General features: G+C 51.8%; 8 protein-coding genes across 8 annotated transcripts; 5 read left to right on the top strand and 3 right to left on the bottom strand.

Annotated features, from left to right (window-relative positions):
- Positions 1-130: 130 nt before the first annotated feature.
- On the top strand, positions 131-1,141 carry CC84DRAFT_1153959 (NADH-quinone oxidoreductase). Its single transcript, XM_018176859.1, has one exon. The coding sequence runs from the start codon at positions 322-324 to the stop codon at positions 754-756; it is 435 nt and encodes a 144-aa protein (XP_018032202.1). The 5' UTR covers positions 131-321; the 3' UTR covers positions 757-1,141.
- A 375-nt stretch (positions 1,142-1,516) lies between these two features.
- CC84DRAFT_242119 (uncharacterized protein) lies at positions 1,517-2,458 on the top strand. Its single transcript, XM_018185640.1, has 2 exons — positions 1,517-2,325; positions 2,395-2,458. Exon 1 carries the CDS (start codon positions 1,667-1,669, stop codon positions 2,312-2,314), a length of 648 nt encoding a protein of 215 aa, XP_018032201.1. The 5' UTR covers positions 1,517-1,666; the 3' UTR covers positions 2,315-2,325; positions 2,395-2,458.
- A 1,132-nt stretch (positions 2,459-3,590) lies between these two features.
- Positions 3,591-4,740, top strand: CC84DRAFT_1167975 (uncharacterized protein). The gene has a single exon (XM_018179296.1). It carries the CDS (start codon positions 4,000-4,002, stop codon positions 4,591-4,593), a length of 594 nt encoding a protein of 197 aa, XP_018032200.1. The 5' UTR covers positions 3,591-3,999; the 3' UTR covers positions 4,594-4,740.
- A 1,569-nt stretch (positions 4,741-6,309) lies between these two features.
- Positions 6,310-7,107, top strand: CC84DRAFT_1099845 (beta-1,4-endoglucanase; the record flags this gene model as incomplete). The annotated part of the gene is made up of 3 exons (XM_018174841.1): positions 6,310-6,514; positions 6,571-6,976; positions 7,029-7,107. The coding sequence occupies 3 exons, from the start codon at positions 6,310-6,312 to the stop codon at positions 7,105-7,107; spliced, it is 690 nt and encodes a 229-aa protein (XP_018032199.1).
- Positions 7,108-7,152: 45 nt separating this feature from the next.
- CC84DRAFT_238584 (uncharacterized protein) lies at positions 7,153-7,977 on the bottom strand. The gene is made up of 2 exons (XM_018185637.1): positions 7,752-7,977; positions 7,153-7,689 (listed from the first exon to the last, which is right to left on the bottom strand). The coding sequence occupies exons 1-2, from the start codon at positions 7,786-7,788 to the stop codon at positions 7,253-7,255; spliced, it is 474 nt and encodes a 157-aa protein (XP_018032198.1). The 5' UTR covers positions 7,789-7,977; the 3' UTR covers positions 7,153-7,252.
- Positions 7,978-7,997: 20 nt separating this feature from the next.
- Positions 7,998-9,797, bottom strand: CC84DRAFT_1167972 (DHH phosphoesterase). The gene has a single exon (XM_018179295.1). It carries the CDS (start codon positions 9,620-9,622, stop codon positions 8,168-8,170), a length of 1,455 nt encoding a protein of 484 aa, XP_018032197.1. The 5' UTR covers positions 9,623-9,797; the 3' UTR covers positions 7,998-8,167.
- A 511-nt stretch (positions 9,798-10,308) lies between these two features.
- On the top strand, positions 10,309-11,673 carry CC84DRAFT_1190033 (uncharacterized protein; the record flags this gene model as incomplete). Its single annotated transcript, XM_018181093.1, has 6 exons — positions 10,309-10,494; positions 10,547-10,629; positions 10,686-10,803; positions 10,850-10,876; positions 10,927-11,566; positions 11,633-11,673. The coding sequence occupies 6 exons, from the start codon at positions 10,309-10,311 to the stop codon at positions 11,671-11,673; spliced, it is 1,095 nt and encodes a 364-aa protein (XP_018032196.1).
- Positions 11,667-12,336, bottom strand: CC84DRAFT_1167970 (uncharacterized protein). Its single transcript, XM_018179294.1, has one exon. The coding sequence runs from the start codon at positions 12,042-12,044 to the stop codon at positions 11,811-11,813; it is 234 nt and encodes a 77-aa protein (XP_018032195.1). The 5' UTR covers positions 12,045-12,336; the 3' UTR covers positions 11,667-11,810.
- Between the last annotated feature and the right edge of the window lie 1,003 nt (positions 12,337-13,339).

Genomic DNA, 13,339 nt, shown 5'->3' with positions numbered 1-13,339 from the left:
GCTATCAGGGCGAGCACTGTTCGGGGTACCCTCCGAAAGTGTACAAATGATACCGATCCCATCTTTGTATCAACACTAACGCACTTGCTAGTCGCCTTACAAGGAGATTCGGCCTTACCGACTCTGAACTCACGCGCATTCGTAACGAGGTCACTGACAGCAAGTTCCCTGCAACGCTCCTCTTCGACAAGCCAACCGCTACCTAATCGATTTCTCGGAGCTCCAGCACCTACTTCTGTAGTCGAGCATGTCCTGTACGATCCCAACCCTAAACACAACTCCAACCGCTTCGTTGACTAGCCTAGAACAACCACCGATGAAATGGTCGCTTGGACCCGCCAATCATCTCTTTGGCCCCTCAGCTTCGGCCTAGCCTGTTGTGCCATCGAAATGATGCACTGTTCAGCGCCTCGATACGATCAAGACCGCCTCGGCATCATCTTCCGCGCATCACCTCGTCAAGCAGACGTTATGATAGTAGCCGGCACAGTCACGAACAAAATGGCACCAGCGGTCCGGCAGGTCTATGACCAGATGCCAGAGCCGAGATGGGTGATCAGCATGGGCAGCTGTGCGAATGGAGGGGGCTATTATCACTATAGCTACAGTGTTGTGAGGGGCGTTGATAGGATTGTACCGGTGGACATATATGTACCGGGGTGTCCACCGACGGCTGAGGCATTGCTTTATGGGGTGTTTCAGCTGCAGAAAAAGATGAGGAAAACAAAAGTGACAAGGATGTGGTATCGAAAGTGATCTTACAAGGTCGGTTAAACTCGCCTCGCATGCCCAGGAGAGACATACTTATTACTAGCGAGGTATGAGGGTCCAACATTTGGAATCCATATAGCCTAGGCCTGGAATGTATGCATGTAAGATATCAACGCGTACCCATGTGCCAACGTGGAGAGTGATCGATCATAGGGATGGTTTGTAGAAGTCAGAGAAAGGAAGGTGATGGATCATGAGAGTGCTGTGGGTAAATCGGACAACACGAATTGATTGATCGAAAAGAGGACAGTGATCAATCAATAGCATTGTAGTGAGTGATAATACGAAGAGCGGCGAGCAATTATACGAGTGGCAGTAATCCGCCAGGAGAGAATGGACTGCGGAGATAGAGAGATAGAGAAAGAGAGCGATCTACTCGAAGCTCAATCGCGATTGATTTTTTTGGGTTCGTCTGATTTGCTGCACTGTAATTCTTCTCATCCTGTTAACCTCCCTGTGACAATCCTGACGTATCTCAATTATGTGGGCAGCCGCGCTAGCCTTGACCTGACCAAAGTCAAACTAACCCTCCATAGGCCTTTCTATCTTCTAGTATGCCATAACCTCATCCAAAGGTCTGCATGTTCTGGCTGAACTCTCCGCTTTGAGATATTGAGAGGAGAAGTCTACATGTTAAGGCCTTCTACGATCCGATGATAGAATTTTTATTCTTCGCCCTGTGACAATCTAGATACATGTTCAGGATATCAGCCGCAAGAATTGTCTCAAATGGTCAACCAGATTTGTGGCGCGGATTTTTGTTGTTACAGAGTCTGTAGGAACTCTACCCTCCTGAGAGGCGTGTGATACAAGTGAAGAAATAAGGTTTCAAGGCTCTCACACAATACATGTCTTACAATAATATCATCTCGATTACGCAGCTAGATTGATATGCATGCAGTATGCTGGAGGGGTATCGCACCATTCGTGGACCCTTTCGACACCTACCTTGGGCCCGGGTAAAACCAATATCAACCCTATTGTGGAGTGTGTCAGACATCGACTGCGCATGATCAAGAGCGCATTGGGCACGGAATGCAATCGCGTGCCTTTCTTAATATTAGAACGTATCCGAGAGCTATATTCGGCCTTGCGATTAGTGACAATACTGTTGGGCACCAACTGCACGCGTATAACTTTACATCAGGTGACTGGGTCAGAATACACTCATCTAGTTTCAAGCACGGGTCAAACGGAACGTTTGAATGGCTTCTCTACAGTGTGCGAGACGCACAAATCCCAAGGGTACGTCGCTCGTCGAACGCCCCAATGTCGTATACTGACGCGCTTAGATTGTCTTCAACATCCCCACACAAACGCCTCCAGGTCAGTACCTTATGCGTATGGACGTGCCTTGCGCAGGAGAAATCAACCAGTGTACCAAGCACGGCGATGTACTGACGTAGCGCTATCCGTCGTGCGGCAACTCAATGTCAGGAGTGACTCCGCTAGCGTGTTTCCTGGAGGAGTGCAGATGCCGCAAATATTCTCGCCTGACGGGCCTGAGATGGAAACTTCGGCGGAGATGGCGGCGTATGAGTAGATTGATGAAGGGTATGAATATCATGGTGGGACACTGTGGGAGGGAGAGAAGATGATTGCTGATATGACAGTTAATGTTAGGAAGAATTTTGCCAGTCACTTTTGTTAAAGATGACTCTGACGTCAGAACCATGGCCATAGCTACCCTCGCCTGTAAGTTTGCCAGTTAAAAAAGCTTTGAAAAGCTTTGAAATGAGTTCCATGATGCGTAGCCAACATCCGAAAGTGCGTCCCAAGGCGGCAGGGGCGGGATCTACAGTGACGCAAGGAGGTTTGGACGCGTTTCTAATCCTTCTCACTCGCTTTCGACCCGCTTTCTGAAACAAACCAAGGACTTTGTGCCATCCGCATGTCATAAACTCAATATCCATTTTAATCCTTTGGCAGTCTTCTTTTGTCAGGCGCAACCCCCTATCTTCCTGGCTCGCCGCTCACGGCCGAGCAGTACAGATATTATCAGCCACCACCACGACGCTCGCGGCCCTCTTGGTGCATGTCAGTGGCTTTTCAAACATGACCTCGGAGATTGGAGCAACAAGGCCTCCATCTGCCAGAAAGCCCCTCCGATTCCATTGACTAATATGAATATGGATGAAAGTGGCAATATAGTCGAAGGCCCCACACAGTACGAGGAGCCGAAACCACTTGAGGACCTGCTACCTGATGTTACCACCACCAATATCGGGATAGGCAAAGAAGACTTCATAAAGCTGCATAAACAAGCCGTGCCACCAGAATTTGCCATCAGGAAGGCCAGTGAATACAAAATGTCCACGGACAACAATCGTAAGAATTGTAAGCTTTCCTGTATCGGGATGAAAACACCATGCGAAAGAAATTGGCCAAAAAGAAAATAAGAGAACAAAACAAGAAGATGTAGCGTGACGCATGGAGATCTGACCTCCCAATGATTTGCAGTTCTGATCTCCGACTATACAGGCGAGGCGTTTAAAAAGCCAGACCAAAATATTAAAGGGAAGCTTATATGATGCCCTGTATCAAACTGGTGCATCGTACACCGTAATTTATGAACTCTCGTGGCCGCAAGAATCCATCCATTTTCGCGTATCAGGAGCTGGACAGGGCAGGTCTCTGCCCGATAATTGGGGCGGTCTATATGCCTATGCGCGGCAGAATGCATATGTGTATTAGGGCTCACTATGGAGATCGTTACGGAAGCCTACGGAAGATAATGGACGGAAACAGGAACATAGAATCCAATTGCGCTGATGGTCTGATAATCCTTAAGATTTAAGATAGACACCTTGACTCTCTCGTAAAACTAAGCAAGCAGATCCTGTATGACAAAAGGTCGGACAAAGAGTCTTTCATGGATGATCCTGTGGTCCCAGAGCCACCCAAACTCGCCCTACGAGAGGGCGAAGGTGTCGCATTGGATCTGACATCCGAGCTGCCTCATCTGAGCCAAAATTGAGTCGAAATAAGAAGACAGACAAGGCGAGCTGAAGAATTCTGTGGACAGGCTGAATTTGATCGTTGAGGCTCGGTTGATCGGACAGCAGCTGCGGGAACCTGGCGATACCAAAAACAATGAAATCTTGGGGCTGCTTCAGGAGCTGCTGGGGGGGCTACCATGGCTATTCCAACATACTGCCTGAGCTCACCATGGCTGAACTCAATTAATTGTTGCAGACCGATAAGAAACAGAGCGCATTTATCATCTCAATGGTTGCACGATTAGTGTGCGACCTGGGTCTGTTCTATGGGTTGCGCAGTCAGCTACGTTTGTTGTCGCCTCACTCAGAGGGCGGTATCAACCCTGCCCTCAAGAAGGAAACGGGCCCGACGCAGGAGTGCGCTCAGAGGGTTTGTATCCTCTCTACGAACTCAGAATGTGTATCGGTGCCAAGCATGCATGGAACATCTTCTCAGAGGCTCGGTACTTTCAAAACCCCGGAGAGGTTCGACTATCCAGTCGATAGGAAGAGAACACAAGTTACCACGTATGTAACGCAAACACTTGAACAGAACCTCGACACGCTGTGGGGCAATACAACAATCATGTCCTGCAGAATCTCTCAAGCACCACATATATCAGCAGAACGGAACGCCGGAACAGCGTTCAAGGCCCGGACTAAGGTCAAAACGAGAGGAGAAGCGGAAGTGCTGGACACTGAAGCCAACGAAGCAAAGGAGCCCGATAAGACACCTTCCACTAACGCCACGCCAATGCTTCTATTCAAGAAACGAGCAGCGAATGTCTTCTCAACCCTTTTCTACCGAGCATCACGCGGTCAACAGCCCGGGGAAATACCTTGAATTGAGTTCACGCATGCGATGGGCGCAACTGACTTGAACCCGAGAAGCTGTACGCCTCGGTCTGGCGATTCGCGCCTAAGGATGCGGAGACTTTGGGAACGGAGAGGGTGATCAATTTCGTGAGCCACACCCAAGCGGCAAACTACCCTTCCGTGCAGCTCATCGGTATGTACGCAGGCTAAACCCCATGTCTGGATTGGATGCATCCTCCTTTATCTTGGAAGCATAGGATCGTAGTGCATCTAGCGAGGGAGTGTTTTTCGTGAGCGTCGATCAACGTTACCCTTGGGTGCATCAAGTTAGGAGGGGAGACGAAAATTTCGGACCTTAGATGAGATGCTTGGTGAGATTCCATACATTCTTTTGCGTCGCCTGGGGTTGTGTTGTTCGAGCTATTGATCTGTGAAGTTTTGGACAGTGATTCCGGATGATTGAACACGCATGTCGTCGTGTATGCAATAGGCATGTAAGAATCAAATTGACCCGTCAGATGCTGGAGGGCGTGCTGATTTGGTCACAAAAGCTTTGCTGGGATAAGTATGGCTAAATGCTGTTGACATTCACATACGACCATAGGACACTGAGAACTAGGCTTCCCGTCCGCTCAGCCATATATAAGCAGTGTACCGGCGGATTAGTACCTAAGTCGGTGACGATTAGGGAATCCCCGCTGTTGTATGTTTTTGCCAAATCTTTTGTGGGCGTCTGGGCCATCAGATGCCCGTAGCGGAGCGCATCTCGCATCGATGTAGCTCTAGCTCGTTTCACTCTAGCTAGTGCCTCTAAGCTTACTCAAGCTAGCGTACCCAGGTCGACTAGTTTTGTTTTTGATCTATCTGCGACGTAAATGTCACCTAGAAAGATGCACAGGCACCGCAGGACACAGTTTGCAAGCAACAACACAAGGGCGCCATGACAATTCATGCTGAACCATGAAACATCGCAATTTAGTGTCAGATACTACAGCGTATTGTATCTGATATGCTCGCTGCAGAATAGTAGGGGTAATGGTAACAATGCATCTTGCACTATCGCCCAAAAGACATCAACACCACGACATACCACAAGAGATATCTCGATCCAGCACGGATCAGCAAAGCTTCTTCTTCTAGAATTTTCCAGCGCATGATCTCAAATCAAGTCCAGACGCCCCCGATTACCGACCGCCTAGGCGCAGTCCACGCATCACCCACCCTCTATATACGAGGGCAGCACTGCAGCAGTTCCCCGCCCTCGTGACGCTTCCTCGCTCTTCCCATTTCACCCGACCGGAAACCTGGGGTGCGTTTCCTTAGCCCCCGCGGCATATACCCTGGGGTGCGTCACGACCGTCTGGGCGGCTGATTCGGCAAATGAGTAGGCGCCGAGCCGCAATTGAGTGCTGTGTAAATTGAGGCGTCGCTGCATCGCCAACCACCGTCCAGATCGCACACTTGGCGGATAGTGCGCCCGGTTTGGATAGATGAAGGCGTGTGGGGTGGGCACATTATATCGAGGGCCCAATTTGGGTGATGCGGTATGACGATCGTGGGAAGCCGGGCCGGGTGGAGTCGAGCGTGTAGGACAGCGAGCTCAATCTATCACAGAGGTCTTGGGGGGTATAAATTGAACGCAACGTGTGGAGGTCGAGGTCGTTGTGGCAATCGCGTTCAACTCTCGGTCGACGATCCTTGGCTTTTACATACTCTTCGTTTTACGACCAGAAGCTATTCCAAGATGAAGTCTGCTATCGTGCTCCTCGCTGCGGCGACAGCTGTGTCTGCGCACTCGACATGGCAGGACTTGTGGGTGGGCTCTGCAGACAAGGCGACCAGCTGCACGCGTGTTGTCAAGGACAACAACCCGATCGACTCCCTCTCGTCGAAGGACATGTTCTGCGGTCGTGGACCTGCCACGCAGTCCGGTGTCTGCGAGGTTGCTGGTAAGTCTATCAGCTCATCATAGTCCAAGTGATATACCTAACGAACTGCAACACAGCCGGCACCGCCCTCACCGTTGAGATGCACGCCCAACCTGGCGACCGCAGCTGCAGCAACCCCGCCATCGGCGGCAACCACTACGGCCCCGTCTACATCTACATGGCCAAGGTCTCGGACGCGAAGTCCGCGCAGTCCGCGTCCTTCTTCAAGGTCGCCGAGGACGGCTACACTGGCACTACCGCATCCTGGGGAACCGAGATCCTCAACGCGAACTGCGGAAAGCGGGCCTTTACCGTACCCAAGAGCCTCGCTGCTGGCGACTACCTCGTCCGCGCTGAGGCGATTGCGCTGCACGCTGGTGCGGGGAACCCGCAGCCGTACGTGTCGTGCTTCCAGGTCAAGGTTACCGGTGGCGGTAGCGCGAACCCGTCTGGTGTCAGCTTCCCTGGTGCTTACAAGTTGAGGTGAGTTCATATTATGATTTCGAGGAAGTGGATCTTTGCTAATGCAAAATAGCGATGCTTTGTTCACTAAGGCCATCTACGACTCTTCCTTCAAGTACGTCAGCGTTGGCCCAGCTGTGTGGACTGGTTAGAGGGTGCGAGATTGTGTTGCGAGCAGGTTATGGACCGCTTCGCCCTTCTTCACTGTTGTATTCATTAGCATTCTTGGATCGCTCATTGCATCCTGGAGAAGAGATCTCTCAAGCAATCAATTGCATTTGAACAGGAATCCAGCGCCTAACCGCAATGCGCGCTCGTCAAGACATAACCCATGCTATGGAGATTCCAAAACGCCGACCTAATGCACCCATCCCGATTTTGAACGCCCAAGCCGAACGAATCTACTACTCGCTCACAGCACCCCTCAGGTACCAAAACATACCCAGCCTGTACAAAGCCTCCCTCGCCTCGCCAATCTCGGCCTGCTCCTTCTGCACAATCGCCAGCGCCTGATCCAGCGCTCCCTTGTACGCCTCTTGTGTCTCCTTGTCGCACAATCTCGCAGTGAAATCCCCATACGGCAGCCAGACCTTGCCCTCTCCGTTGCGGCCCCCAAACATCTGCCCGTAGATGGTCTCGTAGCACACTTGGTAGAAGAGCTCGGTTTCGGGGGTGGTCGGCTTGGTGACGCGGCCTGCAAGCTCCATCAAGTCGAATTGGAATGTTTCCCTTTGCTTGTTGTTGTTGAGAATGTGGTGGATGGTGGTATCTTGGGGAAATTGAGTTTTCGGGTTGCCGAGAGTCTCGGAGTACTCGTATGCGGATTGGATCATGTTTGTGGTTGTGTAAGTGCAGAAGTGGTATAATGGTCTTGAATGTTGTCTTAGAGAATCGAAGGTCTTGAAAGTTGTAGGTTTCCGTAGATCTCAAGAGTGAGAAATGTTTGATGGGTCGTATTCTTCTGGGAAATCTCACTGGCTCCAAAGAAACGTTGCTGTAGATGCCCGATTATTAGATCCACCTAGTGAACTTTATATTTAGCGGTGATGTTGCCTCTGCAACGTCGTGTCATAGTCATGCCGTCACGCGAGATTCTCCGACGTCACCACGCGAGTCCACCCGACCCTCAGACCAGAAATTTCCTGAAACCCCAACGAAAGCCAACGAAAACGCATCACCACGCCACACCGCCAACACCAAACCCACTCTTTGCTATGACGCTTTGACGAAATAATTCTGCAATGTGTTTTTCTGCGCTGGTTTCTTCTTTTCTGGTGTCTTGGTTTCCGCTTTCTTCCGCGAGTTCTCACCGACGCCCATCAGCTTCTTGAATTCCTCCCACTCCTGGACGTTGATGATACCGCCTGAAGCCTCTTTGTGGCCCCTGGCGAAGCTTTCGCCAAGCCGCGCTCGAAGATCTGGATCGTCTGCTACTATACTCTCTAGTGTTTGGATGATGTTGACTCTGTCGTCACCTATTCGGGCTCGCGCATGCTTCGCAACTCTGCACGAGAAATTGACCTTGCCTGGGAGATAGCCTTCATTCGCACACATGACGATCTCGAGCTTGTCCGATTTCAAGAAGCCGGCCCATCGCGTGGCGACGACGGGATGTACCTGAGCAGCCGATCTGATGGTGAGTATAGCGATGGTCGCGTCGCGCGAGAACTTGGGCGGTACATGCGACCACTTTTCCGTTTCTTGCTTGACCTCGAACTGTGCATCGCGTAGCTTTTCGTTACTCAGTAGCGGTTGTGGACCCTCCACGGAGATGACAGCTTCCCATGCCGCCTGGACGTTATATGCAGCTGACCGTCGCGGCGCGTTGACGAGGCCGACTGCATCGTTGATCGCCTTCTTCGGATTCCTCTTGAACGTTGCAGTCATATCTGGAAAAGGTGGTTGCCACTTCAACGTGTTGCCAAGGTCACCGTGTGTTCCGAGAGCCGCTAGCCATGAGATTTTGTCTTCCAAATCTTGATGCAATGGCAAGCATATGGCGTAGGTGAGCAGAGCGCTCGTTGCTACGGGGGGACAATCGTGCGCTGTCACAAACTCTGCCCCCTCTGGAAATCCGCCCTCTTCGGCGAAGTGGTGATCAATGATAAGGCATTTGTGCGATGCATCGTAAAAAGGACCAGTCTTCCGGCTTCCCTGGTCTAGAACGAAGATGTAGGCTGGCGATAGTTCAGTGACAGTACTGCGGGTGCTTTCGTCATGAACATTACTTCCCTTTGGTGGGAAGTATACAGATATTAGATCGGATGACAGGCCAAGAGATGTGAGCGTGTGGTGCAGAATGGCTCCGGAGGACAGGCCATCTGCATCCTTGTCCGGAAGAATAAGAGTTGGCTTTTGGGCGCTTGCACATTCCCTGATGATCTCCCTCGCACGCTCTATCTGTGCTTTTGGTGCTGGCCAGACAATCTCCCCGTCTTCATCTCGTCGCGATGGCGTAAGATGATACTCTGGGATCTGCACTTTGGGTTTCTTTGCCTTGGCAGGGGAAGCTTGCGTTTCTGCCTTGCGTTTCGCAGGGCTACTCATCATGTATGTGGTATGAAAGGTGTGCGGTGTGGACACAAGTAGAAATGAAGTGATAGGTCGATAGGCGGTGTGATTCAGGCCACGTGAAAGTCTTGGAAGGACCCGCGAGACGAGGGACATGCTCTCATGTAGTATGTGAGCATGGTGTAAGGAATGGTAGGGGCATATGGCCGTCGAGCCAATGAGTCGATGACGTCTTGCTACAAAAGATTCGCGCTAGTCCGCTTTCGCTCAGCCTTTCGAGATCTCGCGACGGCTCGATCGAGCTCAAATACCTTGCGACAAATACCCAGGTCTATGTAGGATAGCCCTTGACGAAACTCAACGCTATTTGCTGTTGCTAATAAGGTGTACAAGGGACACTGAGCGTAGTCATGCACAAGGGCCGATGACGTCATCGTACAGTGAGGCTCACCTCGGCCCAAGCTCTCACCTCACGAGCTGCACGGACATTGTCACCTAGTGTAACAACACTTCCCTTTCGCATCGACAACAGGGGACGATACAATAAACACAGCACACGACAGTTTGCCCCGGACCATTCAAAGTAGTTATGTAGTCATCGAGTCAGCGAGTCCCAGTCATGCAAACGGCAACTCCAAATGGCAACCTCAAAGCGGGGCGAGCCGTGGTCTCTCCTCAGACTGCGGGGTAGCCGAGCGCACAAAGTGACACACCGGCGTGTCTGTCATCCCTACTTTCTGGACATATATTCCTTGGCTGTAGTACTCGCTGTTTTCAATTCCTTCCAAACCCCAGCGTGAGCCTACATCATACTGTACTATCGTTTGAGACGGGGAAACATAATGGCAGAACAAAAATCCACAGCAGGCCAGCGCCTTACACAGATCAAGGACTTCCTCACCATGAATAAAACTGCGACCACAATCCCTTGGGATCCGAACAGCACCAAGTTTCCCATGAGGAAAGAGCTGCCAAAGATACCGGGAGCACCAGATGACGCTGCATGGGTGTGGGGTAATGATGACAACGTCAGTACTAATTTCACCTCAATATGCCGCATGGCGATGCTAAAGATGGTAGATCGGACGTTTGAACCTGCTTACGCCCTCGCGCGTAGCTGCTGCTGCGAAAGAGATTCGGACTGGCGAGATTGTTCCTGTGAAGTATGATTGCAACATGAAGAGGCACTCGTAACCAAACACGTACTGATGTGAGACAGCCTGCCACTCAATGTGCCAAACCAACCGGCTTTTGGTCGGGAAATCTTCAAGCACGAGATCAAAGTGCTCGCCGAGAACCTGGCCTACGATGACATCTACCACCTAAACACGCAAAGTGTAGGCCTCCCAGCTCATCTGTATATCTTAAATCTGACCATACCAGGGCACACAATGGGACGGCTTCCGCCACGTACACCTACCCACCTACCCACCATCTCTTTCCAACTAACACATTCTCAGTTCGCCCATATGGCTACCGGCAACTTCTATAACGGCGCCAAAGGCTCCGACATTGTCGGTCCCTCCGCCAACGAGAAATGCTCCATCCACCACTGGGCCGACCACGGCATCGCGGGCCGCGCCGTCCTCCTCGACTACCGTGCCTACGCCCGCTCCAAAGGCATCACCTACGACCCGTTCGACCACCACGCTATCACCTACGCGCAGCTCGCGGCCTGTGGCAAGGAGCAGGGTATCGACATTCGTCCTGCTGCGCAAGGCGGCGATATCCACATCGGCGACATCCTGCTCATTCGCAGCGGCTGGAAAGAAGCCTACGACAGCAAGACCCCCGAGGAGCGCAGCAAGGCGGCGCTGCGCACGCACGAGCCTGGGAACGATGGACAGCGGTGGACGGGTGTAGCGCAAGAGGAGGAGATTCTCGACTGGCTGCACGACAGCTACTTCGCTGCAGTGGGCGGCGATGCGCCGGCATTCGAGGCGTGGCCCACGGAGAAGCCGTGGCATGTGCATGAGTACGTTCTTGCGCTATGGGGAATGCCGCTCGGGGAGATGCTGGATTTGGAGCGGCTTGCGGAGAAATGTAGGGAGAGAGGGAGGTGGACGTTTTTCTTTACGAGTGCGCCGGCGAACGTGCCTGGTAAGTCAAGTGACTTGGGGGCGGTGCGGAGAGAAGTGAGAACGAATGCTAATGAGTGTGTTACAGGTGGGGTTAGTTCGCATGTCAACGGCACTGCGATATTCTGAATGGTTTAACGTTTTTGTTATTGGGGGCGCGGCTGCAGCTAGGTGCTAAGGACGCCGAGGAAATAAGAACCAAATAACATGCTGCTTCTATCGCTCTGTTTGTTCCATCTCATAACGTCATATTCGTGCCGATTCGTTTAGTTCTCATCCAACCATGGGAACTCCGTGCAAGCGGTGAACCTGCCGCTCCCCAAGCAACACTTTTGATAGAGGTCAAATTCTGCCCTTTTGGTGACGTCGCAGTTCCCATTTCCGATGTAGGGAGCTCCCGATTCGGCGCAGCATTCCACCTCGAAGTCAGGGCAGTTGCAAAATGCGGACGCGAGGCCAGCGGTGGCAGCGAGGGTGGCGATGAAGGCGAAGAAGCGCATGTTTGCGAGAGGCTGATGGAGCGGTGACTGATTGGCTAGTGGAGGAAAGCCGGTGGGGGCGAAGCAGGCTTAGTTTGACTCGATTGCGTGCTTGCCTGAGACGTTCACGATGTGTTCGCTATTCTTTATACCTGTAGGAGGATCCACACCGACTAGTCAGGCGTACCCGTCTCTGCCGGAACTCGACGAAAGAGGCTGGCCGGCAAGGCATACGAGAAGGATGTAGTGGCTTGCGGCTCCTTCGCCAAAAGCACAGAGTCCGATGAGATGACCGAAGTCATGTGGGACAAGCGCAGCCTGACATAAGGCTGCCCGTCGCCCAAAGGGATGATCTTCTTTTTCTTCGATGGGCGAGTAGCGCAATGTCTCGCAGACAACTACCCGTGGTTGCGAGAGACGAAGCACTTTCCCGGTTAGTATGTTACTATTCTGGGACCCGAGTTAAGGTTATTGGAAAATAGTTCTACCTTCGGCTTCGCCGGCGTATCGCACGAGTGAAATCCCTTCGGTCGAGCGACTGCCACGAGGTAAGCAATACGAGACAGAAGCCAGGTGATTGCGGCTGGTCGGCCAAGAGCGTTTGATCCAACGTGAGGTTGGACGCCTTGGTGGGAAGTTTCGCACTCCTTGTTGGAGCATGGCCACCAACGTTTTCTTGGCCCCCAAGCTAGCTTGTGCCCTGCACCATGCCAAACTATTGATGTCGGCTCGTGTTCTTCTCCTCGGCGATAAAGGCAAGTCCAGAGACCGCCTTGAACGAGTTTTGGTCGCCAGCAAGAGTTTCAACAAGATCATGGTGCCTATGGTAACTCAGACCCTATTCCGTCTAGATCTTCTCGCACGAAAGTACATGACCGACTTCCTCTTAGGGTGCACACACACTCCATTAGAGACTACGGAACTCTTCTTTTGGAAAATCTTCGGCCAGAATAGCGACCGCATCGCGCAAGGTCCATACTGACAAATGGGTTTAGCGGCTTCGAGAGCGAAGGCGTGCCGAAGTTTGAAGCTGCCTATTCATAGAGTACCGCAACTTCAAAGATTATTTCGTGTGGCCCAGTGTGAATCGACTCTCAGTACAGAGTCCGGGGCCGATACGGAAAGCTCCAAAATCGCACGTAGCGTAGCCCACTGAAGATACCAATCGTGTGAGGCGCAAGGAATCACATCGCCCTGCCAACATAATTGTGCTGGGAACAAAAGTCCCCTGCTCGAGAGTATGGAATGCAGACACTCGCAGAACTTCTCTCAATCTCCGGTTATCAGTCACTAGGAAGCCCTAACACATGCCAAGA

Source organism: Paraphaeosphaeria sporulosa (genome assembly GCF_001642045.1).
Source record: "Paraphaeosphaeria sporulosa strain AP3s5-JAC2a unplaced genomic scaffold CC84scaffold_10, whole genome shotgun sequence".
Lineage (NCBI taxonomy): Eukaryota > Fungi > Ascomycota > Dothideomycetes > Pleosporales > Didymosphaeriaceae > Paraphaeosphaeria > Paraphaeosphaeria sporulosa.
Note: the sequence above shows the minus strand (reverse complement) of the source record. Positions and strands in the feature narration are given on the sequence as shown.